The sequence below is a fragment of the Galendromus occidentalis genome, unplaced genomic scaffold (genome assembly GCF_000255335.2).
Source record: "Galendromus occidentalis unplaced genomic scaffold, Mocc_1.1 scf7180000077481, whole genome shotgun sequence".
Lineage (NCBI taxonomy): Eukaryota > Metazoa > Arthropoda > Arachnida > Mesostigmata > Phytoseiidae > Galendromus > Galendromus occidentalis.
The window spans coordinates 571,269-591,328 of NW_003805469.1; the positions used below are offsets into that span (position 1 = coordinate 571,269).

At 51.6% G+C, this 20,060-nt stretch overlaps 1 protein-coding gene across 1 annotated transcript in view; it reads right to left on the reverse strand.

Annotated features, from left to right (window-relative positions):
* The window catches only part of LOC100904191 (uncharacterized), a 24,859-nt gene extending 5,594 nt beyond the window's left edge, over positions 1 to 19,265 (reverse strand). Inside the window, exons 1-11 of the mRNA XM_029112049.1 lie at positions 19,213 to 19,265; positions 14,145 to 14,199; positions 12,734 to 12,885; positions 12,533 to 12,604; positions 9,739 to 9,793; positions 8,342 to 8,493; positions 7,499 to 7,640; positions 5,817 to 5,843; positions 863 to 1,037; positions 469 to 754; positions 141 to 329 (exon numbers count right to left, since the gene is read on the reverse strand). Of these exons, the coding sequence (XP_028967882.1) occupies positions 141 to 329; positions 469 to 754; positions 863 to 1,037; positions 5,817 to 5,843; positions 7,499 to 7,640; positions 8,342 to 8,493; positions 9,739 to 9,793; positions 12,533 to 12,604; positions 12,734 to 12,885; positions 14,145 to 14,199; positions 19,213 to 19,265 (1,358 nt within the window). The remainder of the gene's footprint in view (positions 1 to 140; positions 330 to 468; positions 755 to 862; positions 1,038 to 5,816; positions 5,844 to 7,498; positions 7,641 to 8,341; positions 8,494 to 9,738; positions 9,794 to 12,532; positions 12,605 to 12,733; positions 12,886 to 14,144; positions 14,200 to 19,212) is intronic.
* Between the last annotated feature and the right edge of the window lie 795 nt (positions 19,266 to 20,060).

A 20,060-nucleotide genomic window follows, 5' to 3' on the forward strand; every position in this document is an offset into this window, starting at 1 on the left:
GATGTGAGTCACGGGATCGAAGTATCTGGCGGGTTGGACGTGAGATCGGACAGAAGTTCTTCGTCGCCGGGCGAGGTTTGTGTTGAGGGAAGATCTTTTTGAGGATCGATTCATCTGGGAAGGTGATGAAGTTCCGCATGCAGCGGCCGGTTTCCAAAACGTTCATTTTCCCTTCTAGTTTTCCGTCCAGAGATAAGACCTCCTCGCCCTCCGACGGGCTCACTTCTTCGATGCGCGGCATCGCTATTGATTGGAAGCGTATCATTGGACCTCTCATGACTTGTTTAGCGCGCATCGTTTTCTTCTTCTCAATCTCCAGCTGCTGGTACCTGCGGAGGAATGCGGATTATTCATAGAGTTCAGAGGAAGTCGTCATCATATGACCCGACAGAGATGATTCACACGTAGCAGTAGTCAGAGCGCGAACTCGAGAGCTGAGACATATAGGCATCCGGGAAGAAAACAAACCTTTCCAATGATTTGATATTCTCAATTTCTGTCTGTTTCGCTTCCTTCCCGAGCACCTCTTCCCGCGTAATTTCTCTTTCTTCTTCCCTCTTGATCCGACGCCTATTCTTCGCTGATTCGGCCTCTTGTCTCCGTCGGGCCTCGACAGCTTGGCTTTTGGCTTGCGTCGATTTTCGCTTGGATTTCCTTTCCCCCAAGGACTCGGGAGTAGAAGTATGCATGAGCTCATCGTCGATGCTGCGACGGGGACTCGTTACTCGTGGTTCGCCCGTCGGGGGTCGGCTCGCTGGAAGCACAGAGACGGAACTTGACGCTACGTTCACAGACAGCTCAGTTATCCTGTTCACGCGCAAAAGAGAGCTGGAAGAGGTGCTTATCAGTGAGCATAACTCACCTCTAGGCTCTTTGTAGGGTTCCGTAGATACGGCTCTCCGCTTCCTCGGTCTTCGTCCATCTTCCTGATCGCTGACGACCTCGTCATTCTCGTCAATGTCGAAATCTGAGTCCACTTCATCTCCGGAGCCTGAGGTGGCATCGTTCGACCCGAAATCCTTGTCGTTTCCCTCTTCCTGAAAGTCGGATATCTATCTTCTTGAAACAAGCGAAATAATGGGAAGGCAGAACAGTAGGGAAAAACGACTCGGGGTTGCTCCGGGGCTCGGAAACTTTCAAAAAAGCATGTCAAACCAGGCGATTGTCATTTTCAAAAAAGAATGTTTACTTGTCAGACTCTCCGGTCTCTCTGAGGGAGTGGGTGAGATAGTTAAGGGAAAGAGTTTATCTGAAGGGTAGGATAGTTTGGTGCGGATGAATAAAATGCGCAATAAACCTGGTCTGTTCGTCACGGCTTCGTTTCCACATCTGCTATTGAAAAAGTGTTGGCCACTCGACTGGATCTGCCTTAAGCTCTGGTCTCCACGACGAATGTCAACATGTACTCACCAGCACGTGCTTCACCTGCTGCCTCGGTGGGCCGTGCCTCGTGTACGGGCAAGTTCTGAAAGATAAAGAAGGATTAGTATGACGTTTCAAATTTCGTACCCATGTGGCGCACACGAGATGCTCCCGCGCCCTTGTTCGACGAAGTCCCGGAACCGACTGTCGATGAGCGATCAACCGTCATTCGCGAGACTAGAGCATTCGCTGCGGTGTTTTTCATCCGGGATTCGACCTTGCGAGAATACGTCTGTCGGATGAATGGCTCCAAACGACATCGTGTGAACCCCCGCGACTTCCGACATCCGACTGACAATGAGTAGTATGTTTCACCAGTATCGCCCGTGCGCCATGAAAAATGTAAGCGCGGTAACCCACTCCAGATGTGAGAATTGACGGTCGTGATATTACAATTCCTGCTCGTCCGGGAAGACAGAAACCTTAGGCTCGATTGTCTACATCTCTTTGGAAGTGAATCTAACCGAGGATGAGCCCCGGTGTGCTCCGATGGAGGACTACAGAGCTTCCTTACCCGATCGCGAGCGAGCGGAGAGATTCACTCGAGATATTGAGTTCTCTGGTACTCAAATCGTTCGCATAGACACCTAGGGACGACAAGTTCTTCAGTTCTTGGATTTTCGGTTCCGCTGTAATGAAGCTGGACTGATTCCATCTGGTTGCGCGGGACCGATGCAATTCAATATTTTTTGGCAAGAGGTTGGACTACAAGACATTAGGCGGTTTCTAAAGAGAGAGTTGTGGGTCAATCGATTGTCAGACGTTCCTCGGAGACACTGAAACTCACCGACGAAGGTGCTGTCCGAGACCGAGAGGAACGTGAGATTCGGGGGAAAGGTAGGGAGATGAGTGAAAGATACGGGGGAACAACGGGAAGCGTTGTAATCGAGAGGAGCGGATCGAGCATCGGAAAGGAGGATATAGGGGCAAAGGGGGAAAAAGAGAGAAACAGGGGTTTAGAGAGAAAGGGGATTCAGGGGTTATAGAGAGGAAAGGGGGTACAGGGGGGAACGGGAAAGAATTGAGAAATTAGACGAAAAAGAGGATATAAGATGAAACGGGGCGGAAGGAGAAGGGAGATGGAGGAAATTGAAGAGAGCGAAAATCGGAAAAACGCGCAAAGGGAAGAACAACAAACGGGGAGGAACACGGGATGCTCGCGGCAACGCGCGACGGGCACGGCTAGCATAGGTACAATCAATCATTGTGCTGATCAATGATCCTTTCGATGTCTTATCATCTCATGAATCTCATCATAAGGGCCTGTGAGCCAGAATGAATACGACATTTGTCAGAATCGGGTGAATAGGAAATCCCAGATCAATTATTTTCTTCAACCGAAGAAACTCTCCGACTAATTTATGATCATGATGGTATTCTCACCGTGAATATAAACGAGCATCATTCAGTCGAGAAGATCATAAGGGTACTGGAGCTTCTGAGTGATCCTCTGCCAGGGAAGAAGCATGCCGCTGAACGAAGTGCTCTTGGAGAGCTCAGAGGGAACCTCCCACTGCGATCCGCACAAGAAGGCCATCTACTTAGCTTCTTGAAGAACGAGGATTCCTCAGAGAGCGCCGACGCCGACTCGATTTCAGTCCATTCGGTGAGCGTCATTTTCACTTGGAGCCGGGAATTCGAATAGACCAGCGGTTCCCAACCTTTTTGGCTCCGCGGCTCCCTAGCGAACCCGGAATTCCCCCGCGGCTCCCAGGATCCCAGTGCCCACGCGGCTCCCGCGGCTCCCGGGATACCCAGTGCCCACGCGGCTCCCGCGGCTCCCAGGATCCCAGTGCCCACGCGGCTCCCGCGGCTCCCAGGATACCCAGTGCCCACGCGGCTCCCGCGTCTCCCAGGATACCCAGTGCCCACGCGGCTCCCGCGGCTCCTACCTAATCTCCCTTCTTTTTCCCCTAAAAGGACCATTCGCAGCTCAATTCCGGCACTCATAGCTTGCATGTACATATATTGTTTACAAATATTCCGCCTCCCTCCCGTCAATTCCCCGTTAAAGAGACTGAATGGGAATCTCCGGAGACAAGCAGCTCCTGGCTGGAGAAGGTAGCCTCGCGGGCATACCAGAGCTCTCTGACAAATGAGTCCAATCTCTCTCGACGGAAGAGAAGAGTTGAGCTTCTCGAACCTAACGGGAAAAAGCTTAGTGGTGGATGAAGTGTTCTCGGCGGGGAAGACACAAGGAAACAAAAGGTGCTCCGTGCGGTGGTGTGAAAGCGAGTGAGATTTTATTTTAGCTTCGTTCACTCCTCGATAGAGTTGGGCGGAATGGCGGGAACACAACCGTGGCAGAGGAAGTCGATCCGTTCCGGAACCTTCCCTTGGAATTGACAAACCCTGACGGCCCGGACCTACACCAGAAATTCGTCCGCGGCTCCCCCAGAAAAGTCTCGCGGCTCCTAGGGGAGCCGCGGCTCCCAGGTTGGGAACCGCTGGTCTAGACGGTGGAAGTTGCCGAAGCTAAACATTTCTTGCCATCACGATATTTGTGCTAGGATGCGTACTTCTCGAGTACTTTGAGCTCGAGCCTATATTTTGGCCTATTTTAACCCGAAGAAAGGATTCTCGAGTTCGGCATGACCTTCTGACGATGCCTCACAAGCTCTCCCACATATTTGCCCATAACAGTTTTCCTGATGAAATGCTTTGTTTTCGAGAACATCGACGATGGAGTTTGTGACCACTTTTCACGATTCGCACCCCATCTTGTCCACCTACCGGGGGCTATAGCGTAGTTCTACGCTAAAAACATAAGCTCAGTGAAGGATACGAGGAGTTGTCGAGGCGTTTCCATATAACAATCGAGTCTGTTTGAGGAATTTGACTTTCACAATTCCACTCGGTCACCGCATTCTGGGGTTTCATCCAGACCTGGACGTGCACTTTGGCGATGCAATGCGAGATTCTGACGATGCCTGGACCTTGCAGCGGGCGCGGTCGTATTCGCTCTTCAGAGTGCATCCCGAGGCTCCGACTTGGAGATCCAGAGTATTCAGCGTTCCAGCGACCACCTGAGATAAGAAAAGAGTTGTCATCGAGATGGTTTCTCTTGGGCCAGGAATGCTTATTTCTATACGACCATGGAGATACCATTCTTGAATTCTTCATTGATATCTAGTGAGGCCGGAACGATGACGTAAAACCTGGTCGGTGGTGTCCGTTCAGGCGTCCACGGTATTCCTCGTACGCCACACGGCAGGTTTCAGGGCATGGAATCGAGTTCCGACTTGTCACTCAGAGTCTGTTGGAGTCTAATGTGAACACTTACATGTGGAGTAAGTTCGGCTACTGGTACACACTGAGCGATCGTAGAGCTGAACGGGGTATGGGAAGAGGTAGCGCGCGGTAAGAGAAGACACGTCTTCCATTCTATGCCAAGCACTTAGAACTTGTGGCATGAGGGGGTATTCCGTCTCCGTGCTAAAACGGTTGTTGCGTGGAGCGTGTGACTCTTTCCTATGATTCGATTCGAGCCCGGCACGAGTCCACCGATAGCGGGTGTTCGAGTTGCAGTGTTCCGAACGGAGTCGTTAACGGTAATGTCCTTTAGCCCTCGGTGCAGCAAATCGTTAGATCCGAGCTTTCGACGGCGGCGACGTCATGCTATTGCTCGAGTAGAAGTCGTTGGTAGTTGTCGACGCTATGATCGTCAGCGTCGTCGGAAGCAATGCATTGCGCGGTCGTATCAGATGGTAGAACTCCGTTTGTGTAGAATTCGATTATTATGATCCCATATTCAAAACTCCCGGAAGGTGTCACGTCATCCTTACATGATTCCAAATGTCTAATGTGATCGTTGGTCTTCTCTCAATTGCAGGGAAATACGAGCGCCCCGAGCAGGACCTAAGCTAGCTCGAGCTGACCTAAGCTAGCCTCCACTCACTGCATTACTCACCAGCATATAGACCCGTTCATCGGAATAAAGCTCAAAGTCTCAGTAGTCACCATCCAGACTACACCCAACAACTCCCGTGTATGACTTCCCTTCTTCCAACCCACACCTATTCTGATGTGGACTGTGCGGTAGTCTACTCCCATCGAGACAGGACATCATCGTTCTCTTTCGAACACCGTCCAAATCCATAACCCTACCGTCGCTTCAGATGGCAAAATTCCGTTCGTGTAGAATTCGATTATTATGATCCCATATTCAAAATTCCCGGGAGGTGTCACCTCATACTTAAATGATTCCAAATGTCTAACGTGATCGTTGGTCTTCTCTTAACGCGGGACACGAGACGCGAAAGTAGTTTCTGATCGGTTTCGGTGGATTCAATGTCCAACCCAAGACACAGTCGTAACGTTGGGTCGAGTCAGAGAGATAATACCTGTTATCCCTCTGACTCGACCCAACGTTGCCACTGTGTGTTGGGTTGGACATTGAATCCACCGAAACCGATCAGAAACTACTTTCGGGCCTCGTGTCCCGCCTCCCGTGTTGAGAGAAGACCAACGATCACGTTAGACATTTGGAATCATGTGAGTATGACGTGACACCTTCCGGGAGCTCCGAATATGGGATCATAATAATCGAACTCTACACGAAAGGAGTTCTACCATCTGATGCGACGGTAGGGTTATGGATTTGGACGGTGTTTGGAAGAGAACGATGATGTCCTGTCTCGATGGAAGTTGACTACCGCACAGTCCACATCAGAATAGCTGTTGGTTGGAAGAATGGAAGTAATACACGAGAGTTGTTGGGTGTAGTCTGGATGGTGACTACTGAGGCTTTGAGCTTTATTCCGATCAACGGGTCTATATACTGGTGAGTGTGACGTTACGGCTAGCTTTGGTCAGCTCGAGCTAGCTCAGGTCCTGCTCGGGGCGCTCGTATTTCCCTGCGATTGAGAGAAGACCAACGATCACGTTAGACATTTGGAATCATGTTAGTATGACGTGACACCTTCCGGGAGTTTTGAATATGGGATCATAATAATCGATTTCTACACAAACATCGAACGGAGTTCTACCATCTGATACAACCGCGCAATGCATTGCTTCCGACGACGCTGCCGATCATGGCGTCGACGACTACAACGACTTCTACTCGAGCTATAGCATGACGCTGCCGCCGTCGGAAGCTCGGATCCAACCATTTCTTGCATCGATAGAGGACTTTACCGTTAACGACTCCGTTCGGGACACTGCAACTCGAACACGCGCCATCGGTGGACTCGTGCCGGGCTCGAATCGAATCATGCTTGAAACACGATTCGCAAGCAATTCTCTACCCGAAAAACTGAAGATTCTTCTTCTCAATGTCCGCGCCTTCGGGTTCACCACACCATCAACCGGGACCCGTTCAATCATTGCCGAATCAACGAACCGAGACGCTCATCGAAGACTCCTGCCTCATTGTCTTGCCGTCCTCATCCATCGGATATGCGCGCCTCATGAAGCGACTCAGTTGGGATTCCATGGCGATAGTCTCCAACCACGGTGAATCCGATCCATTCATGAAGTGTAAGCCCCAATGGGGGGAAATTCGAGAGTATTTTAGAATAATTTCCAGAGTATTCGATTCGTATGCCTCCCGCCGCAGCGTACTGCGCCGCCTACCATGTCGATCATCGTTGATTAGGTAATTGAAGGTTGATTGAAATAGCGTCAAGAAAAAGCTCGAGTCACGCCGATCAAAATTGCAAGACTGCGCATTTTCCTATCGGATGATACACTCTTCGGTGTTCGGTACCAGCGTGCCCAGGCAGGCGACGAGCATCGGCCCTCTCGAGAACAGTGAATGCACTCCAATGATACGGCCCCGCAGCGCAGATCCCGAGGTCAGGCTGAGAGCAACTCTGATCCCTCTTAACTACAGTAGTGAAGCGTGGGAAGCTCAATTGAGCAGTTTAATGCGCAACCTCCGGGAAGCGGAATTCCGATGCGGGAGACGTCGACAGTCGACAAGTAGTATGAGGAGCGCGATGCTCTCGACGGTTAAATTGCTACTAAAAACCGTCGACGTTTTCAGACGGGATCATCAAATGTGAATCTAGTCGACGATCGATCGAGCCCATAGGATTGAGAAACATTCCCTCATCTCACGGAAGCAGCTTACCATTGAGCATTTTGTGTTGGCGCTCTGGGCCTGCCGATAGAAGTAGCACCCGAGATCGCGCACGGCCCGGTACATCCACGCTGCTTTCACAGCGCAGGTGCCCGACCAATAAGCGGCGGCGCACGTCTCGTTCATGCGGGCCCTGAAAAAAATGAGGAGATTAGACCAACTTGGCATCTAATCACCGAAAGACCGTAAGCTCGCATAAGAGGCGGAATTATTACTGGTATTGCTGGTACTGAAAATCAATCGCCGAATTACCGCCACTTACCGGAACGTCTCGTCAGGTCTCGAGGTCCCGGAACCTCCTCCAAACAGCGCAGAAGCAATCGGCGATTACGTTGTCCCTCAAAATGTCTTGACAGCGGGCAAGGTTTTCTTCGAGAGGAATTATCACCCGACTAACATGAGAGTCGGCGTGCGTGGTGGAAGAAGCATTTAGGTCATGATTATGAGGGGAAGGTCTTCAAGAAACACAATGAATATAACGGACCAGTCCCTAACTTTTTCGGGCTGAACCACACAGCTAAGGTTTAACGTCCCGGGTACTGTTGTTCACATTGCTTCCGAGGACGGATCCATAGAGCAAATGTACCCAGGAGGATCAAGGCCGAGTACCTGCGTTTCCGTAAGGAACATTTTTCCGGCAGCAGGGATCGAACCCCCACACCCTCCCGCGCGAGCGGCGTCGTTGCGGCATTTCACGAAGTGAAACGCATGCTCGCACGAGAAGTGACAAGCGCGCTAACCACTCGACCACCCGTCGGTAAGCTCGCATGAGAGGCGGAATTATTACTGGTATTGCTGGTACTGGAAATCAATTACCGAATTACCGTCACTTACCAGAAGTTCTCGTCGCAGTCTTCCATTGTATACCGGGGGTATCTATAGCACTGGTCGTGCTCGTTACACGCGGCCTTGACCGGTACGAACCTCGTACTGAGGTCGTACCGGGTCGGGCCACACCCGTTGGCCAGTGCCGGATCCTCCGGATCCTGAAATGAGATACTCGATCATTGTGATGATGTCCGTTCCGCTCAGCTTCAACAATCTCGACGGAAAAAAGAAGATCCGGCAGGGTTTGTCGAAGGAGTTACTTCGGAAGTAAAAGGAACCAAGGGCCATGGTAAGGAAGGTGGCGCCGCAGCGCTACCAGCTCAGGGATCCGATTGGCCGAATCAGAACCTTCTTTCTCGAGGTGTACTATCCGCAGCGCCCGCACCTTGCTCTTCTTGGATGAGACGGTGGCATTCGAAGACGCTCGAGCTGGCTTCGGCTGGGCATTAGGTTTGCAGAGTCAGAATGAATGTAATAATGCCGCAGAATTCAAGTCCATGAACATGAAGGATCTCCTTAATCGACATGTTGTCAAGCATCAATAGAAAACCCCTTCCTTCCCCACTGAAAATGGGGCTGTCGAAAGTCAGCATCGAACCCGGGATCGAATCAGCGAGAGCAATACTGAGATCTGCGAACAATCTGAAGTTTCTATAGACCGGAGCTGCCACCGCCGCCGGACATATCAGGAGTCGAGTTCCATTGAATCGGCCAAACTGGAGTACTCCGTATGAGCTATGATTCTAGTATGAGCTATTAGCCGCGGATGGAGAATCCATGAATGAGGGGAAACGTCGGTTATGTTTTCATTGAGTTGAAGATATAAGCGACGACGATAAATTCAAGGCCTTCAATCGCTCCCGCACGTAAAGATTTCGACGGCGTGAAGGACACCCACGTCGATCTTTATCGACTGGATACTCCTCCGATTTACTGTAATCCCAGGAGCTACTCTTCTCCATCATCGGCTGGCTGCTGACAGTGGCGCAGTGAGCGGCTGAAGCTGTCGTGAACGACTGCGTAGAGCTGACTGAGTGTGTATGGCTCTGTTATCTGAGCGCGGCCCGACTTCCTATGGGTTCATTCTTATCTCTCCTGGGGACACTTGCCATCGATGACAACCATAAAATGCACTGATTGGAAAATGGAATAAATAAATATGAATCCTCGATCCGAAGTTCTCCCTCAGACTCTTTGGTCTCTCTGAGGGAGTGGTTGAGACAGTTAAGGGAAATAGTTTATCTGTAGGGTAGGATAGTTTGGTGCGGATGGCTAAAATGCGCAATGGACCTGGTCCGTTCGTCGCAGCTTCGTTTCCACATCTGCTATGGAAAAAGTGTTGGCCACTCGAATGGATCTGCCTCAAGCTCTGGTCTCCACGACGAATGTCAACATGTACTCACCAGCACCGGCACGACTCGCTGCCCCGCAGGGCATGGCCTCTCGTATGGGCAGGCCCTGAAAGATAAAGAAGGATTACTATGACGATCCAAATTTCGTACCCTTGTGGCGCACACGAGATGCTTCCGCGCCCTCGTTCGACGGAGCCCCGGAGCCGACTGTCGATGAGCGATCAACTATCATTCGCGAGACTAGAGCATTCGCTGCGGTGTTTTTCATCCGGGATTCGACCTTGCGTGAATACGACTGTCGGATGAATGGCTCCAAACGACATCGTGTAAGCCCCCGCGAGCTCCGACATCCGACTGACAATGATTAGCATGTTTCACCAGTATCGCCCGAGCGCTATGAAAAACAGGCCGAGTGGAGGGCGAAAATTCCTAGAGCAGACTCATCGCTGTCGCTAGACTTAGAACTACCGGTGTGTCGAATTTCGATGCGGAAAGCATTTAATCCCATCTTGAACCTCGAAACCGCTTCCGAGTATACTGAGCGTGGTCGATTTGTCGGTGAGAATTATTCTCAGCGGTCATCGAATCATCAAGGGTCCCTACGAGATCTCGAGTCATGGAGCCAACGCCGGAACATAATAATCGGCCAGCCTCTCTTTCCGCCCTGCAATCTCCGCTCTCCCTGTATTCACGGATTTTTCGCTCCTTGATACCGAGCAGGATCGATTGGACTAGATCAAGTCAAACTTCCTATTCGGTCAGTCCCGTAAAAAAGGATCGAACCTGATTACGAGGGTTCTTTGATTACTTGATTTCACGCAACAGGGATTCTAGATGCTCAGGTCACTCAAGATGACAAGATGAGAGACCGCTTGAAATAGACATAGAAAGGAATCCTAACTCAGGACGGCTTCGCCACCCCTGAAGAGGGCCGAGCCGCCAAATACCGCGTCAGATGAGAATGAGATCGTTCACAGCCTCGCGCAGAACTCCACACGGTGTAGTGGCATCGGCATTGGAAGGGCTCACAAAACTGAGATCGGACCGAATATTAATGATCTGTTCATAGTTCATAGGCAATGGATTCTATGAGAATTCACTTGTCGTTTCAAGAAATTCCCGGTTGGGGACCGCTCCTCTGGGGCAGAATCATTGGCGACATATTCTCCGCCCCGCAAAGTGGCAGGGAGGAAGTCGAGACGATGATTGCGGAGATTCCAGATTGAGCTACAGACGGGAGGAGTCCGGCCCACGTGGTGCGCAAGCGAACTGCACCGCGGACACTCAATGACTAGTGATAGCTCTCGGTTCTCGGCGGAACTCAATGGCGAGTTGAATCGCGTGGGATATCGGATTCCCCAGGCAAGGCATCCCCCAAAATTCGAAGTGCTTACGTCTGCTTCGACGACTGCAAAAAAACCTGGAGAATGAGCACCAACATGAGCAACATTTTTGGCTGGAACGGGAACAGCTGTTGGAACGCCCCCGTGTTTTGGTTGAGATGTGCGAACAAATTTTTTCGGGACCACTAAGCTGAGGCTTGACGTTCCGGGTACTTTTATTCACATTGCTTCCGAGGACGGATCCATAGACCAAATGTACCCAGAAGGATTGAGGCCGAGTACCTGAATATTAATACGGTAGCAGGTATCGAACCCCACACCCTCCCGCGCGAGCGGCGTCGTTGCGGCTATGCACGAGAAGTGACAAACGCGCTAACCACTCGAACACCCGTTGGTTCAGATGTGCAAACAGTGGGACATCAAGTGCATCACGGACTCGCGTGTTAGTCACATCGCGCCGCGCGGGAACCTGCAGTCAGGTCGAATCATTTACGGCTCGCTGAAACGATAGCCATAAGCTCCCAGAACGCTGGAACCATGTATATCTCGCGCAGGATCCCTCCAGCACTTCTAGGAACGCAAAACTGAAGGATCACGAATTATGAGACCGGGGAGAGCTCGAGAAAGTTCGGAGCGACGGGCCTCCACGACGACCTTGTCCAGGCTTGCCTGCGAGATTGCCCCGGGCGAAGTTGTCCAACGGTCCCGGAAGCTCTGCGAAAGGGCCGTCATCCGCGACTCCCGGATTAGAGATGCTTGACGCCAGATCCAGAAATTGGCTCGACACCCCAAGTGCGCGCATGTCGACAGATCCGCGACGGAGGGACCACCAAGCCACCTGCGTAGATCGGTAGCGTCGCCTGCTTCCAAGCGCCAGGGGACGTCACGTTTAGATTCAGGACTCCATTCCTAGCCCGTCCCATACGCGACTATTCACCAATGACGGCTTGAATCTTGCTTGAAAACACGATTCGCAAGCAATTCTCTGCCCGACAGACCGAGTCAATTAATTGAAGGTTGATCGAAATAGCGTCAAGAAAATGCTCGAGTCACGCCGATCAAAATTTCGAGACTTCTCGATTTTCCTATCGTATGATACGGTCTTCGGTGCCAGCGTGCCCAGGCAGGCGACGAGCAACGGCCCCCTCGAGAACAGTGAATGCACTCCAATGATACGGCCCCGCAGCGCAGATCCCGAAGGCAGGCTGAGAGCAACTCTGATCCCTCTTTACTCCAGTAGTGAAGTGTGGGAAGCTCAATTGAGCAAAGGAATGCGCAACCTCCGGAAAGCGGAATTCTGATGCGGAAGACGTCGACAGTCGACAAGTAGTGTGAGAAGCGCGATGCTCTCGACGGTTAAATTGCTACTAATTACCGTCGACGTTTTCAGACGGGATCATCAAATGTGAATCTAGTCGACGATCGATCGAGCCCATAGGATTGAGAAATATTCCCTCATCTCACGGAAGCAGCTTACAATGGGTGTTTTTTTTTTTACTTACCGGTACACAATGGGTGTTTTGCTCCTGGGCCCGCTTAGAGAACGTGCAGCGCACGTCTCGTTCAGGCGGGCCCTGAAAAAAATGAGGAGATTAGACCAACTTGGCATCTAATCACCGAACGACCGTGAGCTCGAATAAGAGGCGGAATTATCACTGGTATTGCTGGTACTGGAAATCAATTACCGAATTACCGTCACTTACCAGAAGCGCGCGTCGCAGCGCTCCATTGCAAACCGGGAGTCGCTGTAGCATTTGTCGTGCTTTATACAGGCGGCCTGGACCGGTACGAACCTCGTACTGAGGTCGTAGGGCCCAGGCCCGCATCCGTTTGCGAGTGCTGGATCCCCGGGATCCTGAAATGAGATACTCGATCATTGTGATGATGTCCGTTCCGCTCAGCTTCAACAATCTCGACGGAAAAAAGAAGATCCGGCAGGGTTTGTCGAAGGAGTTACTTCGGAAGTAAAAGGAACCAAGGACCATGGTAAGGCAGGTGGCGCTGCAGCGCTACCAGCTCAGGGATCCGATTGGCCGAATCAGAACCTTCTTTCTCGAGGTGTACTATCCGCAGCGCCCGCACCTTGCTCTTCTTGGATGAGACGGTGGCATTCGAAGACGCTCGAGCTGGCTTCGGCTGGGCATTAGGTTTGCAGAGTCAGAATGAATGTAATAATGCCGCAGAATTCAAGTCCATGAACATGAAGGATCTCCTTAATCGACATGTTGTCAAGCATCAATAGAAAACCCCTTCCTTCCCCACTGAAAATGGGGCTGTCGAAAGTCAGCATCGAACCCGGGATCGAATCAGCGAGAGCAATACTGAGATCTGCGAACAATCTGAAGTTTCTATAGACCGGAGCTGCCACCGCCGCCGGACATATCAGGAGTCGAGTTCCATTGAATCGGCCAAACTGGAGTACTCCGTATGAGCTATGATTCTAGTATGAGCTATTAGCCGCGGATGGAGAATCCATGAATGAGGGGAAACGTCGGTTATGTTTTCATTGAGTTGAAGATATAAGCGACGACGATAAATTCAAGGCCTTAAATCGCTCCCGCACGTAAAGATTTCGACGGCGTGAAGGACACCCACGTCGTCATCATTATCGACTGGATACTCCTCCGATTTACTGTAATCCCAGGAGCTACTCTTCTCCATCATCGGCTAGCTGCCTGACTGACTGCTGACAGTGGCGCAGTGAGCGGCTGAAGCTGTCGTGAACGACTGCGTAGAGCTGACGGAGTGTGTATGGCTCTGTTATCTGAGTGCGGCCCGACTTCCTATGGGTTCATTCTTATCTCTCCTTGAGACACTTGCTATCGATGACAACCATAAAATGCACTGATTGCAAAATGGAATGAATAAATATGGGTCCTCGATCCGAAGTTCTCCCTCAGACTCTTTGGTCTCTCTGAGGGAGTGGTTGAGACAGTTAAGGGATATAGTTTATCTGTAGGGTAGGATAGTTTGGTGCGGATGGCTAAAATGCGCAATGGACCTGGTCCGTTCGTCACAGCTTCGTTTCCACATCTGCTATTGAAAAAGTGTTGGCCACTCGACTGGATCTGCCTTAAGCTCTGGTCTCCACGACGAATGTCAACATGTACTCACCAGCACGTGCTTCACTTGCTGCCCCGGTGGGCAGTGCCTCGTGTACGGGCAGGTTCTGAAAGATGAAGAAGGATTAGTATGACGTTTCAAATTTCGTACCCATGTGGCGCACACGGGATGCTCCCGCGCCCTTGTTCGACGGAGCCCCGGACCCGACTGTCGATGAGCGATCAACCGTCATTCGCGAGACTAGAGCATTCGCTGCGGTGTTTTTCATCCGGGATTCGACCTTGCGTGAATACGACTGTCGGATGAATGGCTCCAAACGACATCGTGTAAGCCCCTGCGAGCTCCGACATCCGACTGACAATGAGTAGTATGTTTCACCAGTATCGCCCGAGCGCCATGAAAAACAGGCCGAGTGGAACACGTGAATTCGTAGAGCAGACCTCATCGCTGTCGCTAGACCTCGAACTACCGGTGTTTCGAATTTCGATGCGGAAAGCATTTAATCCCATCTTGAACCTCGAAACCGCTTCCGAGTGGTCGATTTGTCGGTGAGAGTTATTCTCAGTGGTCATCGAATCATCATGGGCCCCTACGAAATCTCGAGTCATTGAGCCAACGCCGGAACATTATAATCGGCCAGCCTCTGTTCCCGCCCTGCCATCTCCGCTCTCCCTGTATTCGCGGATTTTTCGCTCCTTGATACCGAGAAGGATCGATTGGACTAGGTCAAGTCAAACTTCCTATTCGGTCAGTCCCGTACAAAAGGATCAAACCTGATTACGAGGGTTCTTGGATAACTTGATTAAACGCGACATGGATTCTAGATGCTCAGGTCCCTCAAGAAAACAAGATGAGAGACCGCTTGACATAGGTGGAAATCCTAACTCAGGACGGCTTCGCCGCCCGTAAAGAGGGCCGTCCCGCGAAATATCGCGTCAGATGAGGATGAGATCGTTCACAGCCTCGCGCAGAACTCTACACGGTGTAGTGGCATCGGCATTGGAGGGGCTCACAAGACTGAGATCGGACCGAAGATTAATGATCTGTTCATAGGCGATGGATTCTATGAGAATTCACTTGTCATCTCAAGAAGTTCTCGGTTGGAGACCGATCCTCTGGGGCAGAATCATTGGCAACATGTTCTCCGCCCCGCAAAGTGGCAGGGAGAAAGTAGAGGCGATGATTGCGGAGATTCCAGATTGAAGTACAGGAGGGAGAAGTCCGGCCCACGTGGTGCGCAAGCGAACTGCACCGCGGACACTCAATGACTAGTGATAGCTCTCGGTTCTCGGCGGAACTCAATGGCGAGTTGAATCGCGTGGGATATCGGATTCCCCGGGCAAGGCATCCCCCAATTCGAAGAGCTTACGTTGTTTTCGACGCCACCGCCACTGTGAAAAAGAACAAAAAAAAACCGCGACCCGCCTCCCAGGCACAGCCAGTCGGCCTCCTGGCCGACTGGCAGATTAGCGCCGTTTGTTTTCTGAAAAAAATGAGGAGATTAGACCAACTTGGCATCTAGTCACCGAACGACCGCGAGCTCGCATAAGAGGCGGAATTATCACTGGTATTGTTGGTACTGGAAATCAATTACCGAATTACCGTCACTTACTCGAAGGCGTCATCACAATTTTCTTTTTTCTCCGCGTAGTTGCTTGTAGTAGCACATGTCATGTGCATCGCAAGCGGTCTTCACGGGGGGGTGACATCCGTTCGCCAGTGCTGGATCCCCCGGATCCTGAAATGAGATACTCGATCATTGTGATGATGTACGTTTTGCTCAGCTTCAACAGTCTCGACGGAAAAAAGAAGATCCGGCAGGGTTTGTCGAAGGAGTTACTTCCAAAGTAAAAGGAACCAAGGACCATTGTTGAGCAGGTGGCGCCGCAGCGCTACCAGCTCAGGAATCCGATTGGCCGAATCAGAACCTTCTATCTCGAGGTGTAGTCTCCGCAGTGCCCGCGCCTCGCTCCTCTGAGATGAGAATGTGCCATCAGAAGATGAGACACACCGAATCCTTGAGCTGGCTTCGGTTGGGCATTAGGTTCGCAGAGTCAGAATAAATGTGATAGAGCCGCAGAATTCAAGTCCATGAACATGAAGGATTTCCTTAATCGACATGTTGTCAAGCATCAATAGAAAACCCCTTCCTTCCCCACTGAAAATGGGGCTGTCGAAAGTCAGCATCGAACCCGGGATCGAATCAGCGAGAGCAATACTGAGATCTGCGAACAATCTGAAGTTTCTATAGACCGGAGCTGCCACCGCCGCCGGACATATCAGGAGTCGAGTTCCATTGAATCGGCCAAACTGGAGTACTCCGTATGAGCTATGATTCTAGTATGAGCTATTAGCCGCAAATGGAGAATCTCAGAATGCGGGGTAACGTCGGTTATGTTTTCATTGAATTGAAGATATAACCGACGATAAATTCAAGGCCTACCGCATGCGGCTCCCGCACGTGAAGATTTCGACGGCGCGGCGGCACGCAGAATTTAAGCTTCCGGGCCAGCCCAAGCTGACCCGGTCGCTACCGCGCCCCGCCGAGCTGGGCACGCCTCGAGGCGGCGCGATACCGGGACTGCCTCGCGGAGCCAAAGGATTCCCAGACGAGACAGGAGAGCTTGTTCACCCGCCTAGCGGGATACAAGTCGAGTAACCCGTACTCGAACAGGAGCTTGGGAATAAGAGAGAAATACAAACCAACTCAAGGAGAATTTCACCTTTTCTCATTTGAACGTGGAGCGTCCATTGTTTCGAGGAATAACACGACTGTTCACATCGGAAGCTCGGAAGAAAAGGCCGATCCAACCGCGCATCCACCGTTATTCGGCTCTTCCCTCTCCATAGAGGAACATTTCAAATTCAAGCGATTGGCGCGTGGCGTTGGTCCATGACAGTCAATTCCCGACACCCTGTTCCGGGAACTCTGGGGGGACTGTGACGAACGGACCGCCCTCAGAGAGACCAAAGAGACTTGTGGGAGAACTTCGGATCGAGGACCCATATTTATTTAATCCCTTCTCCCTTCAGTGTATATTATGGTTGTCATCGACAGCAAGTGTCTCCAGGAGAGATAAGAATAAACCCACAGGAAGTCGGGCCGCGCTCAGATAACAGAGCCATACACACTCAGTCAGCTCTGCGCGGTCGTTCACGACAACTTCTCCCGCAGTCAGTCAGGCAGTCAGCCAGCTGATGATGGAGAAGAGTAGCAGCCGACACGCACACACTGTCAGTCAAGTCAGCGAGTCAAGGACACCCACGTCGATCATGATCGACTCGATACTTCTCCGATTTACTGTAATCCCAGGAGCTACTCTTCTCCATCATCAGCTGGCTGCCTGACTGACTGCTGACCGGGGCGCCGTGAGCGGCAGAAGCTGTCGTGAACGACCGCGTAGAGCTGACTGAGTGTGTATGGCTCTGTTATCTGCGCGCGGCCCGACTTCTTATGGGTCTATTTTTATCTCTCCTGGAGACACTTGCGATCGATTACAGCCATAAAATATACTGATTGGAAAAGGGATTAGATAAATATGGATCCTCAATCCGAAGTTCTCCCACAAGTCTCTCCGGTCTCGCTGGGGGAGTGGGGGAGATAGTTAAGGGAAATAGTTTATCTGTTGGGAAGGATAGTATGGTGCGGATGAAGTGAATACGCAATTGACCTGGTCCGCTCGTCACAGCTTCCTTTCCACATCCGCTACCGAAAAAGTGTAGGCCACTCGACTGGATCTGCCTTGAGCTCTGGTCTCCACGACGAATGTCATCATGTACTCACCAGCACGTGCTCGACTCGCTGCTCCGGTGGGCATTGCCTCGAGTACGGGCAGGCCCTGAAAGATAAAGAAGGATGAGTATGACGTTCCAAATTTGGTATTCATGTGGCGCACACGAGATGCTTCCGCGCCCTTGTTCGAGGCAGCCCCGGACCCGACTGTCGATGAGCGATCAACCATCATTCGCGAGACTAGAGCATTCGCTGCGGTGTTTTTCATCCGGGATTCGACCTTGCGTGAATACGACTGTCGGATGAATAGCTCGACATCAGTCGCGACTCGTGTAAGCCCCCGCGAGCTCCGACATCCGACTGACAATGATTAGCATGTTTCACCAGTATCGCCCGAGCGCCATGAAAAACAGGCCGTGAAAAAAGGCGTAAATTCGTAGAGCAGACCTCATCGCTGTCGCTAGACCTCGAACTACCGGTGTTTCGAATTTCGATGCGGAAAGCATTTCATCCCATCTTGAACCTCGAAACCGCTTCCGAGTATACAGAGCGTGGTCGATTTGTCGGTGAGAGTTATTCTCAGTGGTCATCGAATCATCATGGGCCCCTACGAAATCTCGAGTCATGGAGCCAACGCCGGAACATAATAATCGGCCAGCCTCTCTTTCCGCCCTGCAATCTCCGCTCTCCCTGTATTCACGGATTTTTCGCTCCTTGATACCGAGCAGGATCGATTGAATTAGATCAAGTCGAACTTCCTATTCGGTCAATCCCGTACAAAAAGGATCAAACCTGATCACGAGGGTTCTTGGATGACTTGATTAGACGCAACATGGATTCTAGATGCTCGGGTCCCTCAAAAAAACGAGATGGGAGACCGCTTGACATAGCAGGGAATCCTAACTCAGGACGGCTTCGCCGCCCCTAAAGAGGGCCGACCCGCCAAATATCGCGTCAGATGAGGATGAGATCGTTCATAGCCTCGCGCAGATTCTACACGGTGTAGTGGCATCGGCATTGAAAGGGCTCAAAAAACTGAGATCGGACCGAATATTAATGATCTGTTCATAGGCAATGGATTCCATGAGAATTCACTTGTCGTTTCAAGAAATTCTCGGTTGCGGACCGCTCCTCTGGGGCAGAATCATTGGCGACATGTTCTGCGCCCCGCAAAGTGGCAGGGAGGGAGTCGAGGCGATGATTGCGGAGATTCCAGATTGAACTACAGACGGGAGAAGTCCGGCCCACGTGGTGCGCAAGCGAACTGCGCCGCGGAAAGTCGATAACTAGTGATAGCTCTCGGTTCTCGGCGGAACACCATAGCGAGTTGAATCGCGTGGGATATCGGATTCCCCAGGCAAGGTTTCCCCAATTCGAAGTTCTTACGTCAGCAGCGACGGCTGTACCAGCACGAAAACCAACACGAAATTGTAGCACATGGTGATTACCTTTTCCGCACGAGCGGCGTCGTTGCGGCTATGCACGAGAAGTGACAAACGCGCTAACACCTCGACCACTCGTCGGTTCAGATGTGCGAACAGTGCGACATCAAGTGCATCACGGACTCGCGTGTTAGTCACATCGCGCCGCGCGGGAACCTGCAGTCAGGTCGAATCGTCTACGGCTCGCTGAAACGATAACCATAAGCTCCCAGAACGCTGGTACCATGTATATCTCGCGCAGGATCCCTCCAGCAGTGCTGGGAACTCTCGCGAAACTGAAGGATCACGAATTATGAGACCGGGGAGAGCTCGAGAAAGTTCGGAGCGACGGGCCACCAAGACGAACTTGTCCAGGCTTGCCTGCGAGATTTCCCCGGGCGAAGTTGTCCAACGGTCCCGGAAGCTCTGCGAAAGGGCCGTCACCCGCGACTTCCGGAGGAGAGATGCTTGACGCCAGATCCAGAAATTGGCTCAACGAGCCCAAGTGCGCGCATGTCGACAGATCCGCGACAGAGGGACCTCCCAAGCCACCTGCGTAGATCGGTAGCGTCGCCTGCTTCCAAGCGCCAGGGGACATCATGTCGAGATTCAAGACTCCGCTAAGGCACTGACGTCAGGCTAGATTCGGGAGCTGTTCGAGACGAACAACTCAATGGTGCTAGGAGTACAACATGCGTTAATGTCCTCGAGACCAAAATCATGCGTTTCAGCAACTCGGGGGAGGCATATGCGCGAGCCGAGAAGAACATTCAGATCAACAAATCCACAGTGGAACTGGTCAGCAGCTTGACC